The following is a 23,318-nucleotide window of genomic DNA, read 5'->3' on the forward strand; positions in this document are numbered from 1 at the left end:
TTTCACTCAGAGGTGAGGCCATTTGGCCAACACTTTTTACTCTTCACACACACACACAAACAAACATAGCTGAAACACATCGGCTCTCACAAAGATCCACTGGGGCCAAAGGACGCGACGCAGGGCGAGGGACAAGGCAGCCCCCGGGAGAGCACCGCAGCGAGGATGACCGGACTAGAGCTGGGCCATTAATAGATTTTTAATCGTTATTCCAATTTATGGTCAATAATAGATTTAAAAAAAAAAAGATTATTTAAAAGAAGTAAAAGACTAAAATGTCAACATGGCTGCATGCGCTGGAAAAATCTAGTGTTTAGAGTTTGCCTAAAGTCTGTGGCAACCAAATTTAGCTTTTTGTTAATCTTCAAATAAAATCCAAACTTAAAATAGATATTTATTTCTCATTTATAGAAAAAAAAATCTATTAAATAATCGGGTTTGGTGGGTACATTTTTTTATTTTAGGCCAAATCGCCCAGCCCTAGACGGGACCAGCTGTTAGAGGTTACACCCAGAATGACTCCTCAGCCCTTCACTCCTACGCCGGTGCCAGTGAGTAACCCTACCCTCCCAGTCCACCGTTCTGAGGGCTGTGTTCTGCTAGGCTGATTTCATCAGCTTGAGAGACAAAACAAATGAAAAAACAAAAGGAAATATCAAAGCAATAACGTACAGCGGACATATCCCGTCGTAGGGGAAAACCAAAGAGGGGCTGGCATGTGCGGTGCCGTTTCCAGTGGTACCCCGTCCATCCCACAGTGACGAGGCGGTAGCAGTACCACTATGGCTTGGAATGAACTGCGGTCCCAAACAGGTCACATGGCCGTTCCTCCTGCATGATTCACATAGTGTGCATCTTCATTAGGGCCCGACCGATTCATCGGCCTGCCGATTTAATCGGCCGATTATAGCCTTTTTGAAAATAATCAACATCTGCCAAAAAGACGCCGATTACAACCGATTTTTTATTTATTTATTTATTTTCAGAAATGTTATTGCGCTTAGTATCCTGCAGATTGCGCTCCTACTCGCCTTGCTAACTAACAACTTTAGCTGGAGTAAAAAAGAGGATTGAATTTTACCGTACAACATGAAAGCACGCTCGCTCAGGCAGCTGCGCGCTCACCTCACCAATGTACACAAGACGCGTTGTTTGAGCATGTTGTGCCTGTTTTTCTTTAGGTCCCAGGCCATGTTAATTTGTTATACTGTAGACTCTAACGGTGAGACCATACTGCTCAGCACGCAGGTGTTAGTCACTGCTCACGAGCGCAGCACATTGGGAGTTAGTTATTTATTTTACATTTTACATTACACACATTTTTGACTTTAAATGTATTCTAAAACACTCAAAGGTTCTGCATTCAATTCACATATTCGTCAAAAGTTTTTAAAGCATATTTAAGGTATCAAAAACGACGTTTTATAGGCTTTTTTTTGTTTTGTTTTTAATCGGCCGATTAAATCGTAATCTTAATTTTTCTCTGAAAATAATCGGCATCGGCATCGGCACTCAAAAAACAATATCGGTCGGGCCCTAATCTTCATTGTTCTCGATCAGATTATTGCTTTGAGGATTTAACTTCAAGGAATTTTTTTGCCTGGAATCGACCCAATTCCCTCCCATTCCAGTATTAGTGTAACTGTTGTTTAAAAGTGCACTGATAAAGGTGTTCCAATTGACAAATCCTTTTAAGAAAGTCTTGCTATGAGAAGGAGGCCTTGTTGCGATTCCTTACTCCCACCGGCACCCTGAAATCGGCCCTTTGCCCTCCTTTGTAACCTTATCCCGGCGGACATAGTACCACATGTGATTGGACACTGCAGTGAGCAGCTTCAGGATGCTTGGGTCCTTATTGGAAAACCTTGTCAGCTCTCATTGGCCTTCGACTGTCCTTCCTTTTTCCTTAAGGTCAGACGTTGATTCATGTGTTTTTCCGATTGCAAGTCCAACTTGCAACAGAGACTAAAACCTGCAGCATTGAACCAATGTGGTTACTAATATGAATGATGATGGAGCCATCATGGTGTGCTACTATAACGTGGATTGTCCAACAGAGGAGGAATTGAGAAAATAAAGTGGAAAATACTGGATTGCACCAAGAGTTGTTATGAGGATCTGCCATTTAGAAAGTTTAAACTAACATTCAGCACTTTGGGAGAAGTTGTCCCTGCCTAAAAATTTACTAATAAGCCCGGAGAAGGAAACCTTAACCTTGGAACCCTGGAGACGTGGGCTTTGCAGGAGAGCCCTGTCTACCAGTGTGTGTGTCAGCGTGTGTGTGTGCGCGTGCGCGCGCATGTGTGTGTGTGTCTTCAGCGGGACCCCCTGAGAGTTCTCCGGAGCGCTGTGCTCACGTGGAGCAGAGGGTGACGCAGACGTCCTCACCGATCCAGCAGGCGGGGAACAGCGTCCGGGTGAAGGCGCAGTGGAAGGCGTGCAGCCGGGTGGCCCCGTCGCCGTAGTAGGTGAGCGTGCCCGCCTCGTAGTCCAGCAGCAAGCCCAGGCGCTTGTGGCGGGGGTGGCCTGCCAGAATCTCGCGGTGGCCCCCGTGCCAGGCGCTCAGCTGGTGATCGTCCAGCTGCAGGCTCCAGGACAGCTCGTTCATGCCCACCATGCAGCGCTTGCCCTTCTCCTTGCGGGGGATGTCCTCGTAGGTCACCTGGGGAGGGAGGGTGAGGATTGTGAAGGGCGCAACCGAAAGGGCTACATTTAGCATACAGCAACCGATAGCATTCACTCTTTTAACCTATAGTGGCATTTAGCATATAGCACCTTTAAGCGTGTAGCACCATTTAGCGTATAGCAACAGTTAGCATCCGCCACTTTAACATATAGTGACATTTAGCATACAGCCACTTTAAGCGTGTAGCACCATTTAGCGTATAGCACCATTTAGCGTATAGCACCATTTAGCGTATAGCACCAATTAGCCTATAGCACCATTTAGCATACAGCAACTGTTAGCATCCACCACTTTAACATATAGTGACATTTAGCATACAGCCACTTTAAGCGTGTAGCACCATTGAGCGTATAGCACCATTTAGCGTATAGCACCATTTAGCGTATAGCATCCTTAAGCATACAGCGACCCATGACTGAGCCGTGACGGAGCCCCCACTTACCCCCAGGTAGGCCCAGGGCTTGGACACCTCCAGCTCCCAGTAGTGCTGGCCGCTGGAGAAGCCCTGGAAGCAGAGCACCTGCCAGGTGTGGTCGAAGCGCGCCTCGTTGGCGAGGACCTGACGCGGCCCGGAGGTCAGGTGCTCTGCCCGCCGGTTCTCCTGGGACAGCAGCAGGTGGCCGTTGGCCGTGCGCGGGTCAAAGGTCAAGGAACACCTGTCTGCAGACGTCGGGAGGGGGAGAGGGGGGAATCAGAACGTGGGGGTGGGGGGGGAGGGGCGACAGGTAAGGGTTGTGTCGCGTGTCCGAGCTCTGGAGGTAGAGCAGCGGAGAACTATCCATTATTCAGGATCAGGACTTTAATATTTAACTTCTAACTGGAAACGGCGTCTTTATGCTCCTACTTAGGTTTTTTGGTCTTCAAAAGTATTACTATTGAATTACAGAATGCATATTTTTGCTTCAGTCATATTATCCATTTTAGGGATCTGAATTCCAATAACCTTCTGACACCTAAAGAGATGAATAGATGAATAGATGGATAGATAGATAGATAGATAGATAGATAGATAGATAGATAGATAGATAGATAGATAGATAGATAGATAGATAGATAGATAGATAAATAGATATCTATCTATCTATCTATCTATCTATCTATCTATCTATCTATCTATCTATCTATCTATCTATCTATCTATCTATCTATCTATCTATCTATCTATCTATCTATCTATCTATCTATCTATCTATCTATCTATCTATCCATCCATCCATCCATCTCTCTATCTATATACACACACACATCTATATATATATAGATATGGATCTATATATGTGTGTACCAAACGTATGCTGTAACTGCATGGTCCTGTGTTTGGATGTGATGGGTGTGGGAGCATGTGGGGTCCACACTGGACTTACAGGCGTTGAGGCCCTCCTTCCCTCCAGGGTGGCATCGAGCGGCCGGGCTGGGAACCACAGCCAGGACAGGGCGCTTGTCCTGGGGGGAACCTGAGAGAGAGAGAGCACGGGGCATTGAATGGTTCTCTAACCTTTTCTACTAGTCTACCTCCTCTAAGATATTTTTTCAGTGCCCCACAGTGCCCCACTAGTCCCAGGTGGGGGTGGGACATAGGGGGGTGGGACTAGTGGGACTATAGGGGGGTGGGACTAGTGCTTGTAGTCTTACGAGCATTCTCCCCTCTTAGACTTCCTATTTACTTCCTATTTAAAAATCGTCATATTGCGTCATCTTAAATAGGAAGTGTTGGAGATCGATACAGATCTCTCCAGTCTCTCCAGAAAATAAGGAAATGATGCACGAACATTCAAAAATATGAGTGGGTTTCTAATGATACAAAGCTTAATGGAAATGGGTGAAGTTTCCCTTTCATCTTTTCAGTACCCCCTGCAGTACTCCGAAATACCCCTAGGGGTACGCGTACCCCCAATTTGAGAAAAGCTTCTCTAAACGTTAACACTTGATGCAGCAACACAAATGATTGGGTGGTTGAACCCTTTAACCTGGAGCGCTCCTTCTGAATGAGGGGGCGTCTGGTGTAGGGATCGACCGATCAGGATTTTTTAGGGCCGATGACGATACCGATTTTTTCATCAACCTTAGCCGATACGGGCTGCCTATTTTCTTGAGCCAGTGCTGCTTTTGCTCCCTCAATTGACATCATAAGAATGACAATATGATGATAACAAATGTTACAAGTCTCAATTTAAAAAATTAGCATTTATTGAACTGTCCATTTGTAAATCAAGGCAAAAAAATAAAATAAAAGTAAAATGTCGGCCGGCCGATATATCGGTCGATCACTACTCTGGTTGTCAGGAGAACTCCACCTACCTTGTTTGTCCTGGCCGACCACAGCGCTCACAGCCTTCTCCAGGTCCTCCGTCACCAGCTTGGATACGCGGGAAAGGACCTCTGTGATCCCGTTGAGACGCTCCTGCAGATTGGGCGTCATGTCCACTGGAATCTCCTTGAAGCTGGGAACCCTCACCAGCGTTGACTCCTGCCAAGGGAAGATGGAATGGTCAGAAGTTAGGAAGAGGGCTAACCTCATCAAAGCATTGCCAAACAGCGCTTAATGATTGTGTCGGTCTGATAGGCTGATTGCACATTGCGTGTCATTATATTGGACCATGTGTACGGCTTCTTGAGTCATGCACGGAATAAGAATGCCGGATGAATAAAAGCAAGGCAAAATAACAGAGGAACATGGATTGGCTAGGACTTAAGAACTCAAGCTTCCTGCATCAAAGTTTTCTCAGCCTACCAATAACGTCAGGCTACAACCCCTTTCTTTGAAAATCGTATCGTAATCACAAAATAGTGATTCTACAACGAAATAGGGTGGTGTGATTGATTTGTAGGAAACAACAGGCCAAACAGAGAAGCATACCATTCTAAGAAGGCTTTTAATATTTTGGGATAACTACACAGACGCATGCCATACACTCTCTTCATGAGCCTAGATAATAGCCATGTCTAAATATTCTAAATGATATTCCCACTCAGCAGCAGGCCTAAGGAAGGACTGAAGGATATTCTTGTTCATGGTATATTTTCTTCACAGAAACACTGGGTTATCTTTTTTAAGTAGTCTCATGTGCCAATTTAACTAGAATGTATGCAACCCTTGATATACAGGAGTACTCATTAACAAAATACACTGAAATTGACAACATAGGAAGAGGCAGAAATATCCAACATATTGAATCAAAGACACTACAAGTCAGGTGACCACAGCAGGTCATTACAGCTGATTGGAAATTGGCAACCTGTCTTGTACCAGATAGACAAGCAATAAAGAGCCTGCAAGAAATCAGTGCTGCATGTCTGAAGGTACAGCAAATGCAATGGCCATGGGCAGGTTTTGTGTAGGAGCTGCTTTCGTCGTAGCAATTTGGATGACCGAAGGTAAAGTACATTGTAGGGGACTGTTTTATTTACTTGAGGAAACTTTAAGCTTAGTATCAATTTGTCTTCAGGTCTGTGATTGAGCTTAAATTTAGTATTTTTTTTACTTTCATTGGCGGTGAGCAGTTGTGCTAAATGCGAGGTCCATTTGTGAAATCTCAATGGTCGCTGTAAGCTAAATAATGCTATATGCTAAATGGGGCTATATGCTAAATGGGGCTATATATTAAAGTGCAGTGTGCTTGAGGTGGCTATACACTAAATGGTGCTATATGCTAAAGGTTGCAATATGTTAAAGTAGTGTATGCTAAATGGTGCTGTATGCCGAATGTTGCTAAATGCTAACCTTGCTATAGTCTATGGTGCTATACGCTAAGTGATGCTTTATGCTATGATGCTAGTGTTAAATGGTACATTATCCTTAATGGTGCTAAATGTTAAATGATGCTGTATGCCAAATCTTCCTCCATGCTAAATTATGCTATATTCTATACACAAAATGTCCCCACATGCTAAACGCCGCTATGTGCTAAATGTTGCCCTGTAATTGTTTTTAGTCTCTTGCTCCTCATTTGGAGGGACCAACGGGAGATCCGGAGATGAGATCGGCCTGGGAAGTAAGGGATGAAAAGGCAATGTATATATTTGACTGTCTCCTTCAGTCAGAGAAGTTGACTTGATGGTTTGATTTTCAGATGTTCCACAAAATGACCTAGCTGATGTCATTAAAATGCAACAACTAATTGAGGCCCTGTATCAAGACCACTATATTATAGAAGGTATGCTCACTCCAGGATGTCTGTAGCTGTAACTTTAGCATTAAATTAAATGTTGTAACTCTATTTTCTGTATCAACTGAACAGAATACCTCAAGTCTGCTGCAAAAGCCTATGACCACGTGACCACAGACCCCCTGGCCTCTAACAACGTGACTCAAGCCTCTGACCCCCTGGCCTCTAACAACGTGACTCAAGCCTCTGACCCCCTGGCCTCTAACAACGGGACTCAAGCCTCTGACCCCCTGGCCTCTAACAATGTGACTCAAGCCTCTGACCCCCTGGCCTCTAACAACGTGACTCAAGCCTCTGACCCCCTGGCCTCTAACAACGTGACTCAAGCCTCCGACCCCCTGGCCTCTAACAACGTGACTCAAGCCTCCGACCCCCTGGCCTCTAACAACGGGACTCAAGCCTCAGACCCCCTGGCCTTTAACGTGACTCAAGCCTCTGACCCTTTGGCCTTTAACGTGACTCAAGCCTCTGACCCTTTGGCCTCTAACAACGGGACTCAAGCCTCTGACCCCCTGGCCTCTAACAACAGGACTCAAGCCTCTGACCCTTTGGCCTCTAACAACAGGACTCAAGCCTCTGACCCTTTGGCCTCTAACAACAGGACTCAAGCCTCTGACCCTTTGGCCTCTAACAACAGGACTCAAGCCTCTGACCCCCTGGCCTCTAACGTGACTCAAGCCTCTGACCCCCTGGCCTCTAACAACGTGACTCAAGCCTCTGACCCTTTGGCCTCTAACAACATCACTCAAGCCTCTGATCCCCTGGCCTCTAACAACGTGACTCAAGCCTCTGAACCCCTGGCCTCTAACAACAGGACTCAAGCCTCTGACCCTTTGGCCTCTAAGAACAGGACTCAAGCCTCTGACCCTTTGGCCTCTAAGAACAGGACTCAAGCCTCTGACCCTTTGGCCTCTAAGAACAGGACTCAAGCCTCTGACCCTTTGGCCTCTAAGAACAGGACTCAAGCCTCTGACCCTTTGGCCTCTAAGAACAGGACTCAAGCCTCTGACCCTTTGGCCTCTAAGAACAGGACTCAAGCCTCTGACCCTTTGGCCTCTAAGAACAGGACTCAAGCCTCTGACCCTTTGGCCTCTAAGAACAGGACTCAAGCCTCTGACCCTTTGGCCTCTAAGAACAGGACTCAAGCCTCTGACCCTTTGGCCTCTAAGAACAGGACTCAAGCCTCTGACCCTTTGGCCTCTAAGAACAGGACTCAAGCCTCTGACCCTTTGGCCTCTAAGAACAGGACTCAAGCCTCTGACCCTTTGGCCTCTAAGAACAGGACTCAAGCCTCTGACCCTTTGGCCTCTAAGAACAGGACTCAAGCCTCTGACCCTTTGGCCTCTAAGAACAGGACTCAAGCCTCTGACCCTTTGGCCTCTAAGAACAGGACTCAAGCCTCTGACCCTTTGGCCTCTAAGAACAGGACTCAAGCCTCTGACCCTTTGGCCTCTAAGAACAGGACTCAAGCCTCTGACCCTTTGGCCTCTAAGAACAGGACTCAAGCCTCTGACCCTTTGGCCTCTAAGAACAGGACTCAAGCCTCTGACCCTTTGGCCTCTAAGAACAGGACTCAAGCCTCTGACCCTTTGGCCTCTAAGAACAGGACTCAAGCCTCTGACCCTTTGGCCTCTAAGAACAGGACTCAAGCCTCTGACCCTTTGGCCTCTAAGAACAGGACTCAAGCCTCTGACCCTTTGGCCTCTAAGAACAGGACTCAAGCCTCTGACCCTTTGGCCTCTAAGAACAGGACTCAAGCCTCTGACCCTTTGGCCTCTAAGAACAGGACTCAAGCCTCTGACCCTTTGGCCTCTAAGAACAGGACTCAAGCCTCTGACCCTTTGGCCTCTAAGAACAGGACTCAAGCCTCTGACCCTTTGGCCTCTAAGAACAGGACTCAAGCCTCTGACCCTTTGGCCTCTAAGAACAGGACTCAAGCCTCTGACCCTTTGGCCTCTAAGAACAGGACTCAAGCCTCTGACCCTTTGGCCTCTAAGAACAGGACTCAAGCCTCTGACCCTTTGGCCTCTAAGAACAGGACTCAAGCCTCTGACCCTTTGGCCTCTAAGAACAGGACTCAAGCCTCTGACCCTTTGGCCTCTAAGAACAGGACTCAAGCCTCTGACCCTTTGGCCTCTAAGAACAGGACTCAAGCCTCTGACCCTTTGGCCTCTAAGAACAGGACTCAAGCCTCTGACCCTTTGGCCTCTAAGAACAGGACTCAAGCCTCTGACCCTTTGGCCTCTAAGAACAGGACTCAAGCCTCTGACCCTTTGGCCTCTAAGAACAGGACTCAAGCCTCTGACCCTTTGGCCTCTAAGAACAGGACTCAAGCCTCTGACCCTTTGGCCTCTAAGAACAGGACTCAAGCCTCTGACCCTTTGGCCTCTAAGAACAGGACTCAAGCCTCTGACCCTTTGGCCTCTAAGAACAGGACTCAAGCCTCTGACCCTTTGGCCTCTAAGAACAGGACTCAAGCCTCTGACCCTTTGGCCTCTAAGAACAGGACTCAAGCCTCTGACCCTTTGGCCTCTAAGAACAGGACTCAAGCCTCTGACCCTTTGGCCTCTAAGAACAGGACTCAAGCCTCTGACCCTTTGGCCTCTAAGAACAGGACTCAAGCCTCTGACCCTTTGGCCTCTAAGAACAGGACTCAAGCCTCTGACCCTTTGGCCTCTAAGAACAGGACTCAAGCCTCTGACCCTTTGGCCTCTAAGAACAGGACTCAAGCCTCTGACCCTTTGGCCTCTAAGAACAGGACTCAAGCCTCTGACCCTTTGGCCTCTAAGAACAGGACTCAAGCCTCTGACCCTTTGGCCTCTAAGAACAGGACTCAAGCCTCTGACCCTTTGGCCTCTAAGAACAGGACTCAAGCCTCTGACCCTTTGGCCTCTAAGAACAGGACTCAAGCCTCTGACCCTTTGGCCTCTAAGAACAGGACTCAAGCCTCTGACCCCTTGGCCTCTATCAACATGACTCAAGCCTCTGACCCCTTGGCCTCTATCAACGTGACTCAAGCCTCTGACCCCTTGGCCTCTATCAACGTGACTCAAGCCTCTGACATCTCTGAGAAGCTTGCTTCCAGTCAAAGCAACAACTCCATGATGCCCATTCATCACAATCAAAGTGAGGGAAATGGAAGCCATTCATAATAAAGAGATATGCATAATATTTTGTGCACTATTTTAGTTGCTAACAATCTTTGTTTCAGATGTTTCACAAACATCGCCAAGTAAAGGCTGCAGGAAACACTATAAGGCCGTTGGACTACAATTGCTTAAGGCAATCTCAAATTACAAGGATGTTAAAGAAGGTGAGATGGTTCAAGTTGCTTTGACTATTATTAATATGCAAATTCTGTTTCATGGACGGATGTTTTCGCTTCTATAAACCCAACAGTAAGCCGAGAGTCGGATCAGGTGAACGCCAAGGCATCATCAGGAACTGACCCCAAAGCAGTCGGGGCTGCTTTGGATGCCAACGATTTAGCCGCGCTGAATAATGTTTTAACTGGACAACAGCATAATGGACAAGAAACTGACTATAACGAATGTATGCCTTGATAATAAAACCTTTTAATTTATACCGTACAATGTTTTTATTTGAGGGGTGGTTTGTAAATCTGGACCAAGCAATCTGTACTTGATGCAGTTATTTCCCATTTGGTTGTGTAAGCAGATCCTGGGTGTTGTGACTTGGGACAAGCCCCTTCACTGTCTCTTAAGTCCCATCTTAAAACTCTCCTTTACTCTGGCTTTTAACTCCAGGTAGCGTGTTGATGTGTTATGTGGGCAGTGGATTTTATTTATTGGAGTCTAGTTATCTTACTTTTATCCTATTAAGCCTCATCTTTTGTGGTTTTTTTGTGTTTCTTATCATGTACAGCACTTTTAAATTGTGCTATATAAAGTGGATTGGATGAAGGCGGTGTGATCTTCAGTAATGGCATTTGTGTGGGGGGAACTACTTGACAAATGTGATACTTGTACTAGTGTATGCTTAAATATAATGCAATGGAATCATTCTAGCTCCTGCCAAGGCAAAACTTGCCTTGGTTTGAAGCCTGCGCTTGGGAGTAAAACAAAATTTTAACTATGCTGCCTAATCTCGAATTTTATCACCGTGACAAATCCGTGACCATGCGACGGTAAAGGCATGTTTCTTTCTCTAGTGATCATTTCCATAATGATTGAATATATTCTGAGCCGATCAGCACTTTTATGGGTCGAACATTGATGCAGCCTAATTGTGCCGCATCAACCAAGGATTACATTGCAGATCAGGGATGGAGGGTTCTGCACAATACTAGACCATATTTCAAATGTTCCCTGCATTTTTCCCCTGGTCCCAAAATGATAAAATACGGTTTAGTTTAAACCTGCATTTCCTACTAACTGACATTACCAGTTGGGAAAGGAAAATGACCTTTAAAATAATCCAACAAGTCCCGTCTTTAATTTTATGGTACTGGAGTAGAAATCCAAACCTTGATGAGCTCTGAATCGGGGAGATGATGCAGCTCCTCGATGCGGTGCTGGCTCTGTCGTAGCTCCTGGGCCCTCTCGCGCAGCTGGGTGAGCCGTGCCTCAGCCTGGGCAAGGTCGCCCAGGTTCTTCCGCTCGATGAAGTGGTTCGTGGTTTCCTGCTTCTCGTCCAGCGCTTCCTTGAGGCTGCAGAATTTGGAGTCCAACCAGATGGAAGTCTGCTTGAGAGATACCTACAGATTGGGGGGGGGGGGGGGGGGGGGGTACATGTCATCAAGGAGCAGGCAGCTGTTCACGGATGACAGCAGGCAGCAAGCAGATATTGGGATTTGATTTCAGAACCCTTTTGGCTAGGAGTCAAACCCCCCTTACGCACTTATTGTATAATGTAACTCCTGGCACTTTACAAATAGTAGTTAGCATTGTGTAGCATCTTATCCTAGCTATTTCTGTTGTATACAGGGAATTGGTTAATCTAGCAATTGTTAGTGCTTCCCACTTGGTTCTATGAACATCCTTACTGTACCGTCAGCGATATGTTGTTTCTATATATTGTTGTTTCTCTTTCTTCTGACAAATGTACTTAATTGTAAGTCACTTTGGATAAGACGAGGATCTGCTAAATGCCCTAAATGTAAATGTGAATGTAATACCTCAACGATAAAAACAATTCCAAACCCAATGTATGTAGCGGTGATAATATGTTTGCCACAATACCTTGGCTTTTTCAATGTTTTCCGTCAGTACGCCAATACTCCTGTCATTTTCTTTGATGAGTTTTTCCACCTCTGCACTCTTGCTCTTCAGCAACAACTGTTAGAGAGCACATGGGAATAACGTGAAATGCATTGCGGTGTCTTAATTACCAGGAAGAAAGCTTTAAAATGCAGTTCCAAGATCCATCAAAGATGTGTTTATAATGCATGTTTGTAAGGATGTCAGTACCCCTTGGGTCTCCCGCTCCGTCTCCAACAACACCTTCTGGTGGGAATTACAGTTTGATACTCCACACTTGATGCAAACTCCCATTTTGTCCTCCTTGCAGTAATACACCAGGGGCATGTTGTGCAGATGACACAGTATAGCTGTCGCGCCCCCTCCATCCCTGCTAACCGGCTCTCCGCCAGCGCTGCTGTGGCTGTTCTCTGCCTCCGTCATGACGGCGAGGTTCACGTTACGGTTCAGGATGGGCCTGATGGGGAACTTCTTGCTGCAGATGGGACACTGAGCTGGGACGTCGGACTTGCTCTGGGTGTCCCAGTGACGGGTGATGCATTTCTCACAGAAGGTGTGACCGCAGGGGATGGTCACAGGAACCCGGAACGTGTCGAAGCAAATAATGCAGGTTAAATTTGGATTCTGACTCTCCATCTTGATCCCGAGTTGTATCTGAAATAAACGTTTTTTAATTTTTTTATTTTGACACATTCCAGTTTTTCATGTAGTTATTACTACTGCCTGCATGCTCAGTTTATTACAGAGACGTGGAATGATTAAAGGGGGGCTTTTCCCCACACTGACATGACTGGACATGCTTATGGTTAATAAGTCATAGTTTAGTCCCAGACTGTGGACCAGCTGGTTAGGACTGGTGAGGGCACCGCTAGCTAACAAACAATACTAACTTCAGCCAGCTGGAAGGCTGGCTAACGATAGCATAGCTAGCCTATATTAACGGCATGGCTTCCCTGGCGCACAACTCAAAACATAAACACACATTCACGTGTTATCACGCGTTCATAAACGTGTGGTTACACATTCAACAACATCGATACCGAGAGGTTCCTACCAGGTCAACGCGTCCATCATCTGGGCACAACGGAGGAGTGTCCGGGGAGGCGGGTTCGTTGGTGACGTCATAGGCACGCGTTACGTATGGCGCGAACGACTGACGTCACTGCCACCGCTGCCTGCAGGAGAAGGGGATCGAAGATGGCGCTGCGCATGGTGTGCTCCTCGGCGCTGCGAGCCGGGACGGATTTAGCGGTCAACAATGTCAGGACGTTTCGGAATTCAGGTTAGGATTGCGGCTACCGGATGTTTTGTTTTGAGTTAACGGTTTGAATAAATGTGTTTCACGTGACACGGCAATTTGAATAAGCTCAGGCAGCGTTGGCTAGGCTCAGGAGGTATAGCGGGTTGCTAGCTCGATCCCCGGCTCCTCCTTGCGGAGTGTCGAGGTGTCCCTGAGACAGACAGCTCACCCTAACTGCTCGCGACGAACTTGCAGTCGCCTTGCAGGGGTGACACCGCCGTCGGTGTGTTAATGTGTGTATGAATGGTTGATAGTCGCTGTGGATAATAGCGTCTGCTAAATGTAAACAGCTGGTGGTCTGTTGTGACCCCGCCTGGTGCTTCGTAGCCTGTGAAGGTTACCGTATGTTTTGTAATGTGATGAGGCGTTCTTTCACTAACATTTTTTATTAGCCTGACAGATGAAGACACACAGTCAGTAAAACCCTGAGTGATTTCATCGGCCTTCTTTAGTTCATCTCCCATGTGGGAAAACTAAGTGCTTTGGCCCTGCTGAAGGGTCCTGTCAACCCTGCTCTGTAGTGATGTTGTGTTTTGAGTGTTCACTTTGTGTTTTTATGACCCCTGACCTAATTCATCTGCTGGTCCAACACAGCCCGTGTTTGTCGCTGGACCCCCCCGCTCGGTCCGATGCCCAATGACGAGGTCGAGAGTGAAAACCTGGAGTCTCTTGAGAAATACCGCAGCTACACGCGCTACTTGAAGAAAGCCGAGGAAGAAAATAACACGTCCGTTTGGTGGAAAACCTACAGAAAACATGTCGAGGATCGGGATCCTGAACATGGTAGGAGACCCGACCCGTAGTGGATATTGATGACGCATCTGCTCAATGTCACTAGTTCAAGTTCTTAAAGAGTAAATTCATACTAGTCACTTTAACGTGGCCTGGTCTTGGTACGTTAATCTACTCCTCCATTGGAAACGTATAAATTAGTCTGAAAACCATTCTACTGTGGTCGATTGGTATTTAAAAAAAACAACTCACAACTCATGAAGCTAGAAAGACTAATATTTATTGTAGCAGATATTTTCAATGCATGCCCTCATGATACCACAATGAAGTCCTGTGTCACCGTATCATCAGAGTCCCGACTTTGACGGGAGCGTTGTGTTGTTCCTCAGGGGCTGAGCGGGTGAACATCGGACTGCCACGCTATCGGACCTCCAGGATCGCAGAAGTGAGAGAGCGACGGCAGATCGTGAAGGACAACAAGAAGAACATCGCGCTGGAGCAGGCCACCCGTCTGCGCACCTGTGAGCACACCCTCAGGGATATGGTCTCCCGGTCGACACGCATTGTTCATACGCCTATACTGATATTGACCCCCTTTACCCTGCATGATGTCAGCAACAGTGGTTGTTTTTGCATGTAAACACAGCCACACAAGAAGTAAATGAGTATGATTATATATATATCCATAATGTATTATTCTTATATTGCTGTATAAATTAATGTCGAGTCCAATGTGATGCTCTGGCTTTTGACCTGAGAGCACATTTGGAGATAACCGTTGCAGTTTGTACGCGTATGCATTAATTCTTCCGCATGATAATACATTTTATTTATGGAGCCCTTTTCATCCGTAGATATCAATGGGTTACAGGTTAAAAGCATTGTTGTTAAAAAAAAAAAAAAAAGGGGTTTAAAAACATCGAAGAGGGGGATCCTAAGCCTTAATGCTCGTGAGCACTTCTTTACTCCTGATCCTTGTCTGTCGACAGTCAAGATCCCCTTGGACCGCGTGCAGGAGGGCTGGGAGAGGAGCTCGGGCCCGTTTCAGATCCAGCGGCTGGCGGACCACTACGGCGTCTTCAGAGACCTCTTCCCCAAGGCCTTCTTCCTGCCTCACGTCTCCCTGGGCATCAGCTATAGCCAGGAGAACAGCCACAGAGTGCATTATGGGAACTGCCTCACACCGACCAACGTAAGTTTAAAGATTGTCATGTTCTTGTGAAAGTAGATCGTTCCCCATGTTGTTTTTAAGAGATGACCCATTCGTCTCTCTACGCGCCTGTTCTCTGGATTGTGGTTTACTTTATTGGGAATGATTTAGGGTGTAGACCGGGGAGGATATGGGAACAGGAATGGGATTAACAACCACTCCAGGCATGCCAGGGATGATGATCTGACATGTCCGAATTTGTTTGTGTATCTATGGACTTGATAAACCAATTTGGATATCAGCGTTACGGTCGGCAGGGAAGTAACGGATGAAGCACATTTCCCGACATAATTAACATGCTTTGGACACAGTAATTCAAAATGTAATGGGGCTTCTTTTCAAAATTGGTAATCAATGTCTGGGAGGGCATCTGTCCAGAAGTTAACCCTGTCTGGCCCCTGGCGGGGGCCGGCTGTGTGCTGCAGGCCTCGCTGGCTCCTCAGGTCGGCTTCGAGGCGGAGGAGGGCTCCCTGTGGACGCTGCTGCTTACCTGCCCAGGTGAGCTGGGGCCCCGCCCCCTTCACACTCGCACGGCGGGCGGAGCAGCCAGTTAACCCATTTAAGCCGGGAAAGCATTGCCGCTGTTCTACCTTTAAAGCCGGGGGCGCTGTTGCGTCATTCTACCTTTAAGGACGGGAAAGCGTTTGCGTCGTTTTTCTGTAAAAGGGGGGTTTTTGCCCAAAGTGTCGGCCTCTGGGTCAATGAAATGCATCAGAATAGACACATATAGGTGTCAACTTGTTCCTCGTGAGTTTAGTTCAGAAATTTCTTCAAGCAAGTATGGCGGAATTTGAGACTGAAGACTTTTCTGACGGTAGCGATTTCGAGTTTCTCGGCTTCGAAGATGTTGATGAGGCCGAGTCCTTTGATGACGAATACGAACCGATTGACCGGGAATTATGGTTAAGGCACATGTTCGTGAATGACGACGAGGAAGAAGAAGTATGGAATGGGGCTATGGGAATGGGGCTGCTTGTGTTGCCGGTGCGAAGAGATTACTGGCGACAGAGTAAGAATCTCTTTCGGACGCAATTCGCCAGAAATATGTCCCGGGACAGATTTGCGGCCATCTGGAGGCAAGGACAATAGTAATACTTATTGATTGGGATGATGCTGTAATAAGTAATTACTACAGTTTATATGTAAGAGATGTATTACTGTCCCGGAGATGCGTAAAGCACCCGGGTGCGTAAAACCAGATAAGCTTCTCTGGAATGTCACTTATACTTATCAATAGTAATACTTATTGATTGTGATGATGCTGTAATAAGAAATGACGACAGTTTATATGTAAGAGATGTATTACTGTCCCGGAGATGCGTAAAGCACCCGTAAAACCAGATAAGCTTCTCTGGAATGTCACCACCAGTGGCGTAACAAGGCAACGACGGGCCCGTATGCAGGATGTTCAAGGCTCTTCCAAAGAATAGAGCTTCTTTGGATTTCACACCTAACTGCGATCTCCAGAACAATAAGGCCAAGGCTACTATACATTCCCAAATTATAGCCTGTATCTTTTAATTACGCTACTTCTTAGGATGGAATGCAATTGTATTTGTATTATGCATAATACTTTTATTCAGTAGTCATCACATACAAGTGCATGTAATTTAAAACGCAGACTGTTTACAGTTTTAGTCCCAGTCTGTTCCCCTTCCCATGTTTGTTATTATATACTTTATTACTTTCTTATATACTTATTTCACTTTATTATACTTTATTTTTTTTACAGTTTTGTGCTGTTCCTGCACTTTTACATATTTTTTTACTTTTTTATTTACTTTTCTACCTGTATGTAAATATTGTAAATATTTGTAAATAAAAACTCAAATTTCCCATGAAAGCCACAGGTGTCAGCTCTCAAATACTTTTTGAATTGTGTTCCTATCTGTTACAGGGGCTGAGAAATCAGTAATTTAGTAGGCGTTGACACAATTGCTGAATTTCTAGAAAAACTTCAGGTTTTGGGGGCTTTTCTGAAATCGCCTATAGGTTTTACAGGCATTTTTTCCAGGCGCTTTAGGCCTAAATGGGTTAAGGGCTCCGTATGACTGTTTCTTTAGATGACAACCCTGCCCCAGTGTTTAATCCACTGATGGAAGCAACATGTCTGTACTGGGGATGGAGGTTACCTAACAGGGGTGGAGCTAAGGAAGAGTATTTATTCAGAAAGTCGGACACAAAATCTGAAGAAATACATATTCCAATGCATAAGAGTAATTTTGCAAATTCTCCATGTGACACAAGACTTTAACCCCCCCCCCTTGAGCAAGCCATTGGCCTATTTGACCAGCTGTGTTAAATATATGGGTCCCCTGTGTATTCTATAACCAAGTTCTTGTCCCCCCCCCCCCCGTTTATTCCAGATGAGCATCTCCTTGACAACGAGGCAGAATACGTACACTGGCTCGTGTGAGTGTTTCAGGACATCAACATGATATGAAACTAAGTATTTCATCCTTTTGAGTTTATTTAGCTATTTATCGCATAGACCACTCACCAGATATAATTCTCGTGATACATAGAAATGAATGTCTTTCTGTGTTCAGTTGGAAGTTAAGCTCCATATTCTTGATTTTGAGAGGTTCCGTTTGACTGTTTTATTTTATCTAAAATAATTAAGGATTTAATATTAATGAGCTTTTGGCCATAGACCACTGCCTGGCGGGCCGATCAATATCTGGATCATATCTATATCCCATTATCTCCACCACACTGGCGCCCATAACGGGACAGCTCTGGCATTATAGCGGCTGTGTGTAAACCAACGGGTGACATCACGGATCCTACACTACATGTCTGACAGTCTGTGGTTCCCGTCTTTGAAGGACCCGTATGTCTGACGGTCTATGGTTCACGGTCTTTGCAGGACTCTTATGTCTGACAGTCTATGGTTCCCCGTCTTTGCAGGGGTAACATCCCGGGGGACCAGGTGCAGTTGGGGCAGGAGCTCTGTGGTTACCTGCCCCCCTTCCCCGCCAAGGGCACGGGCTTCCACCGCTACGTCTTCGTCCTCTTCCAGCAGCAGGGCCTCGTGGACTTCAGCGAGGACGCCAGGACCTCTCCGTGGTGAGCAGGGAGATGGGGGCCGAGCCGTACCGAAGGCCCTGGTTCATTTTTTAGAACCAACGCTATTTTGGAATAATATGGGGGGTTCGTCAGTATACTATATTTTCGATGGTTAAGCGGATGTCAAAATATGAATCAAAAGGCCATGTATTCATGAGGAGTCCAAATACGGCTTGAAAATATAGTATTTCAAGCCTTGGATAAGGACTTGGTGCAGATGAAAGGACTGCAGAGCTCTTTAATGTGTCAACGTATTACATTTAGGGCATTTAGCAGACGCTTTTATCCAAAGTGACTTGCAATAAGTACATTTGTCAGAAGAAATAGAAAGAACAATTTATAGCTGTCTGACCCCCTGGCCTCTAACGTGACCCAAGCCTCTGACCCCCAATTTATAGCTGCCGGTACAGTAAAGATGTTCATAGAGTCAAGCACTAACAATCACTAGGTTACCCATTCCCCGTATACAACAAAGATAGCTAGGATAAGACGCTACACAATGCCAAGTACTATTTTTAAGTATTTCCCCCCTGCACAGCCACTCTCTAACCGATCGCACCTTCAAGACGGTGGACTTCTACAGGAAGCACCAGGACTCCATGACCCCAGCCGGTCTGGGCTTCTTCCAGAGCCAGTGGGACGAGTCGGTCACCAACACCTTCCACAACACGCTTGGTAAGCACCTCTGGGGACGTTGCAGCGCCTGGCATGTTGGCTCTTTTCTTTCTCCTTGTTTGTGTACCAAACCCCGCCCACCCTCAAAAAGCAGGGCTCCCTTTGAGGCCCCGTTTACACGAGGACGCTTGCGGGTCAAAACCACCAAATATTTTATCGGAAGTGCCTTTCGTTTAGACGGTGACGGTGTCTTTGGGGCTTAAAAACGCAAAATCTGAAACCACCCTCTCCAGAGTGGAAAACTTGAATACGCTCCGCCGTAGCGTTTCCGTCTACACTGCCAAGACGCAGAACTCTGCTCAGATCTGCTCACGTCGCGTACGCGTTTACGTCACATACAGTGCCAGTACAGGGAAATAACAAACATGTTGGATTATTTCCATGCGTCGGACGTCAAGCTGCTCTGGCAGCTCTAATAAACTTACAGGAGTCTTTGCACGAAATGTACAGGATATGTACAAATAGTATTACTGAACAGAGAAGGATCTGTAATTATGTTTTGGTTTTCGCGGCGCAGATAAGAGAAGGAAGATTCTACGCATGCGCTCAGACATGGTGATGATGTATCACAGCGCCACCTAGCCGCCTGACATGCATACCCAATCGAAATCCACACACTTTTGCGTCACAGTATGCACGCAGATTTCCTCCCGAAAACGCTTGTCTAAACGCGGAATAAAAAGTGAAGACGCAACGCCACTTTTGCGTCTTCTGTTCAGACCGTCATCATGTAAACGTAGCCTGAGATTCACCAGATTTCTCTGCACTCCTGCAGTGACTGAGAACTTAAAGATCCCTGTAACCCTTAAAGGGGACATATATCACCTCCAGGTGTGAGTGCTGCTTGTAATGGCTAATCAAACTCACACCTGGTGGTATAATATGTCACCTTTAAGTTAGCGTTTACATGAAGGAATGGGTTTTAGAGCACATTTCAAACCATATTCTTTTGCATATCCGCTACGGGCCATTTTTTTTTTCAAGGATCCTAGTTTGGTCATTTTATGTTTACCATAATCTTCCATTTGAGTGTATAGCTGTAAGGTTTGTTCAGAATACATTCATGTGAATAAATCCTGTTAAACATGAAAAAACATTAAATTAAAATTGAATTTTATTATTTAAAAAAAGTACAATTGTGAGGTTTGGAGGATATATCATTAACATTAAACTGTCCACTGGTGTTCTTCTTCCTGCAGACATGAAGGAGCCGGTGTTTGAGTTTGTGCGACCCCCCGTGTACCACCCGCCGCAGGTCAAGTTCCCCCACAGGCAGCCGCTCCGCTACCTGGACCGCTACCGTGAGGGCAAGGAGCACACCTACGGCATCTACTGAGCCCCACAGACACACACATCTGGTGCTACCGCTGGACGACATGTTAATATAATAAATTGTTTTTTTTGTATTGACTGTGTCTTATTTTGGTTTGCATTACAACACAGTCCATGGTTTCATGCCATCTTATTCTTGTGGTAAACTGTGTGTTGCATCTCCATTGCGATGGTTCTCCACGTTATGAAAGAGTCTTCAGAAATAGAAGGTAACTTTGGGGTTCAGGTCCGGGCGGTCTTCAGCATCTCCTCTACGTCCAGAAGCTTCTCCCGGGGTTTCCCCTGGGCCGCGCCCCTCCTCCTCTCCTCCTGGTTGATCTTCTCCCAGTCCGAGAAGGACACCGGCTTCACGCCTGCAACCAATCACACAGGAGAGATTAGATCATTTGACCTGGAGGTTCAAGCCCGCCATCTTGATGCGTGTTGACCAACACTTCCAGAATAACCAAGCGACACATTATTGGTGTGAAGAGGCACCGAGATGTTCGAGTGTGTGAGACACTGCCATAATACATGTAATCAATTCAACTTGGATATTCCATAAAACCTTTCTGATCAAATGTTCCCGAACCCAACAATCGAAGAAATGAGCCAAACGATTCCTAATGACAAGACAGAGCTGCAATAATAAGGGCGAAAACAGGTGCAGCTCATCAAGTTAATTAGGGATCTGCAAATGACTGGACTCATTAACGGCATGAGGAACACCTGATAGCCGCTTATTATGTTTCTATGTTAAAACGACAAACCCCATTGTTAAGAGAGCAGTACCTCTCTTGTCCAGCAGGGGGGCGATCCCCGTGGATCCAGGCTTGGCAGAGGTCACGTCCAGGCAGCCAGAGGTGAGGTGACGTCCTCCACGACGCTGTGTGCTGTGTCGAAGCTGTTGTTTATGGTGATGGCGATGACCCCGATGGGGCCAGTCTTCAGCCAGCCACTGCAATAAAGACCTGGGGTGTGTGTGCTCCCCCAGGTGCTCCACAACAAAGAAGAGAAAAAAAAAAAAAAGGGATAAAATACAATACACAAATGTATATAAATACATAAAGGCATAGATTTATCTATCCATCGATATGTACCTATCCATCTCTATACACACAGACATCTATATATAGATATGGATCTATATATGTGTGTACCAAACGTATGCTGTAACTGCATGGTCCTGTGTTTGGATGTGATGGGTGAGGGAGCATGTGGGGTCCACACTGGACTTACAGGTGTTAAGGTGTGTTGAGCTTCTCTAAACGTTTACACTTGATGCAGCAACACATATGATTGGGTGGTTCAACCCTTTAACCTGGAGCGCTCCTTCGGAATAATGGGGCGTCTGGTGTAGGGATCGACGGATTAGGATTTTTTAGGGCAATTTACAATAAAAATGACAAAATTATGATAACAAATGTTGCAAGTCTCAATTAAAAAAATTAACATTTATTGAACTGTCCATCTGTAAATCAAGGCAAAAAAAATAAAAGAAACATAAAAAATCTGAGAAGAAGTCAAATGTCGGCCGGCCGATATATCGGTTGATCACTACTCTGGTTGTCAGGAGAACTCCACCTACCTTGTTTGTCCTGGCCGACCACAGCGCTCACAGCCTTCTCCAGGTCTTCCGTCACCAGCTTGGATACGCGGGAAAGGACCTCTGTGATCCCGTTGCGACGCTCCTGCAGATTGGGCGTCATGTCCACTGGAATCTCCTTGAAGCTGGGAACCCTCACCAGCGTTGACTCCTGCCCAGGGAAGATGGAATGGTCAGAAGTTAGGAAGAGGGCTAACCTCATCAAAGCATTGCCAAACAGCGCTTAATGATTGTGTCGGTCTGATAGGCTGATTGCACATTGCGTGTCATTATATTGGACCATGTGTACGGCTTCTTGAGTCATGCACGGAATAAGAAGGCCGGATGAATAAAAGCAAGGCAAAATAACAGGAACATGGATTTGCTATAGGATTTAAGAACTCAAGCTTCCTGCATCAAAGTTTCCTCAGCCTACCAATCACGTCAGGCTACAACCCCTTTCTTTGAAAATCGTATCTTCATCACAAAATAGTGATTCTACTACGAAATAGGGTGGTGTGATTGATTTGAAGGAAACAACAGGCCAAACAGAGAAGCATACCTTTCTAAGAAGGCTTTTAATATTTTGGGATAACTACACAGACGCATGCCATACACTCTCTTCATGAGCCTAGATAATAGCCATGTCTAAATATTCTAAATGATATTCCCACTCAGCAGCAGGCCTAAGGAACCAGGCTGCAGTGGATTCAATTGTCAACTGAAGGATATTCTTGTTCATGGTATATTTTCTTCACAGAAACACTGGGTTATCTTTTTTAAGTAGTCTCATGTGCCAATTTAACTAGAATGTATGCAACCCTTGATATACAGGAGTACTCATTAACAAAATACACTGAAATTGACAACATAGGAAGAGGCAGAAATATCCAACATATTGAATCAAAGACACTACAAGTCAGGTGACCACAGCAGGTCATTACAGCTGATTGGAAATTGGCAACCTGTCTTGTACCAGATAGACAAGCAATAAAGAGCCTGCAAGAAATCAGTGCTGCATGTCTGAAGGTACAGCAAATGCAATGGCCATGGGCAGGTTTTGTGTAGGAGCTGCTTTCGTCGTAGCAATTTGGATGACCGAAGGTAAAGTACATTGTAGGGGACTGTTTTATTTACTTGAGGAAACTTTAAGCTTAGTATCAATTTGTCTTCAGGTCTGTGATTGAGCTTAAATTTAGTATTTTTTTTACTTTCATTGGCGGTGAGCAGTTGTGCTAAATGCGAGGTCCATTTGTGAAATCTCAATGGTCGCTGTAAGCTAAATAATGCTATATGCTGAATGGTGCTAAATGGGGCTATATGCTAAATGGGGCTATATATTAAAGTGCAGTGTGCTTGAGGTGG

At 45.9% G+C, this 23,318-nt stretch overlaps 4 protein-coding genes and 1 long non-coding RNA gene across 5 annotated transcripts in view; 3 read left to right on the plus strand and 2 right to left on the minus strand.

The window, feature by feature from the left end:
• trim65 (tripartite motif containing 65) lies at window positions 1-13,246 on the minus strand. Its single transcript, XM_060036155.1, has 8 exons — window positions 13,126-13,246; window positions 12,282-12,725; window positions 12,054-12,149; window positions 11,339-11,569; window positions 4,985-5,153; window positions 4,051-4,140; window positions 3,129-3,346; window positions 1-2,662 (listed from the first exon to the last, which is right to left on the minus strand). Exons 2-8 carry the CDS (start codon window positions 12,705-12,707, stop codon window positions 2,354-2,356), a joined length of 1,539 nt encoding a protein of 512 aa, XP_059892138.1. The 5' UTR covers window positions 12,708-12,725; window positions 13,126-13,246; the 3' UTR covers window positions 1-2,353.
• On the plus strand, window positions 9,885-10,437 carry LOC132446075 (uncharacterized). The gene is made up of 3 exons (XR_009522772.1): window positions 9,885-9,978; window positions 10,064-10,165; window positions 10,252-10,437. It is a non-coding gene; the product is annotated as an uncharacterized LOC132446075 (long non-coding RNA).
• Window positions 13,212-20,463, plus strand: mrpl38 (mitochondrial ribosomal protein L38). The gene is made up of 9 exons (XM_060036166.1): window positions 13,212-13,353; window positions 13,966-14,154; window positions 14,493-14,624; window positions 15,093-15,295; window positions 15,739-15,811; window positions 17,680-17,725; window positions 18,224-18,382; window positions 18,921-19,057; window positions 20,257-20,463. Exons 1-9 carry the CDS (start codon window positions 13,212-13,214, stop codon window positions 20,391-20,393), a joined length of 1,218 nt encoding a protein of 405 aa, XP_059892149.1. The 3' UTR covers window positions 20,394-20,463.
• fdxr (ferredoxin reductase) overlaps window positions 20,113-23,318 on the minus strand; it is a 16,031-nt gene continuing 12,825 nt past the window's right edge. Inside the window, exons 11-12 of the transcript XR_009522769.1 lie at window positions 21,161-21,339; window positions 20,113-20,742 (exon numbers count right to left, since the gene is read on the minus strand). The gene's annotated coding sequence lies outside the window, so the exon portion shown is untranslated. The remainder of the gene's footprint in view (window positions 20,743-21,160; window positions 21,340-23,318) is intronic.
• Window positions 22,936-23,318, plus strand: part of LOC132446069 (uncharacterized) — a 3,937-nt gene continuing 3,554 nt past the window's right edge. The window contains exon 1 of the mRNA XM_060036169.1: window positions 22,936-23,057. Within this exon, the coding sequence (XP_059892152.1) occupies window positions 22,973-23,057 (85 nt within the window). The 5' untranslated portion in view covers window positions 22,936-22,972. The remainder of the gene's footprint in view (window positions 23,058-23,318) is intronic.

The sequence above is a fragment of the Gadus macrocephalus genome, chromosome 18, assembly GCF_031168955.1.
Source record: "Gadus macrocephalus chromosome 18, ASM3116895v1".
Classification (NCBI taxonomy): Eukaryota; Metazoa; Chordata; class Actinopteri; order Gadiformes; family Gadidae; genus Gadus; species Gadus macrocephalus.

What these genes read in the sequence shown, in the direction of transcription:
- trim65 (XM_060036155.1), bottom strand. Translation starts at nt 12,707, where the DNA reads ATGGAGAGTCAGAATCCAAATTTAACCTGCATTATTTGCTTCGACACG. An exon ending in GGTCGGCCAGGACAAACAAG is followed by an intron (nt 4,141 to 4,984) that starts GTAGGTGGAGTT and finishes TCTCTCTCTCAG; the next exon opens with GTTCCCCCCAGGACAAGCGC. An exon ending in AGCCCTGGGCCTACCTGGGG is followed by an intron (nt 2,663 to 3,128) that starts GTAAGTGGGGGC and finishes CTCCCTCCCCAG; the next exon opens with GTGACCTACGAGGACATCCC.
- mrpl38 (XM_060036166.1), top strand. Translation starts at nt 13,212, where the DNA reads ATGGCGCGAACGACTGACGTCACTGCCACCGCTGCCTGCAGGAGAAGG. An exon ending in CAGGACGTTTCGGAATTCAG is followed by an intron (nt 13,354 to 13,965) that starts GTTAGGATTGCG and finishes GGTCCAACACAG; the next exon opens with CCCGTGTTTGTCGCTGGACC. An exon ending in GAATACGTACACTGGCTCGT is followed by an intron (nt 17,726 to 18,223) that starts GTGAGTGTTTCA and finishes CCGTCTTTGCAG; the next exon opens with GGGTAACATCCCGGGGGACC.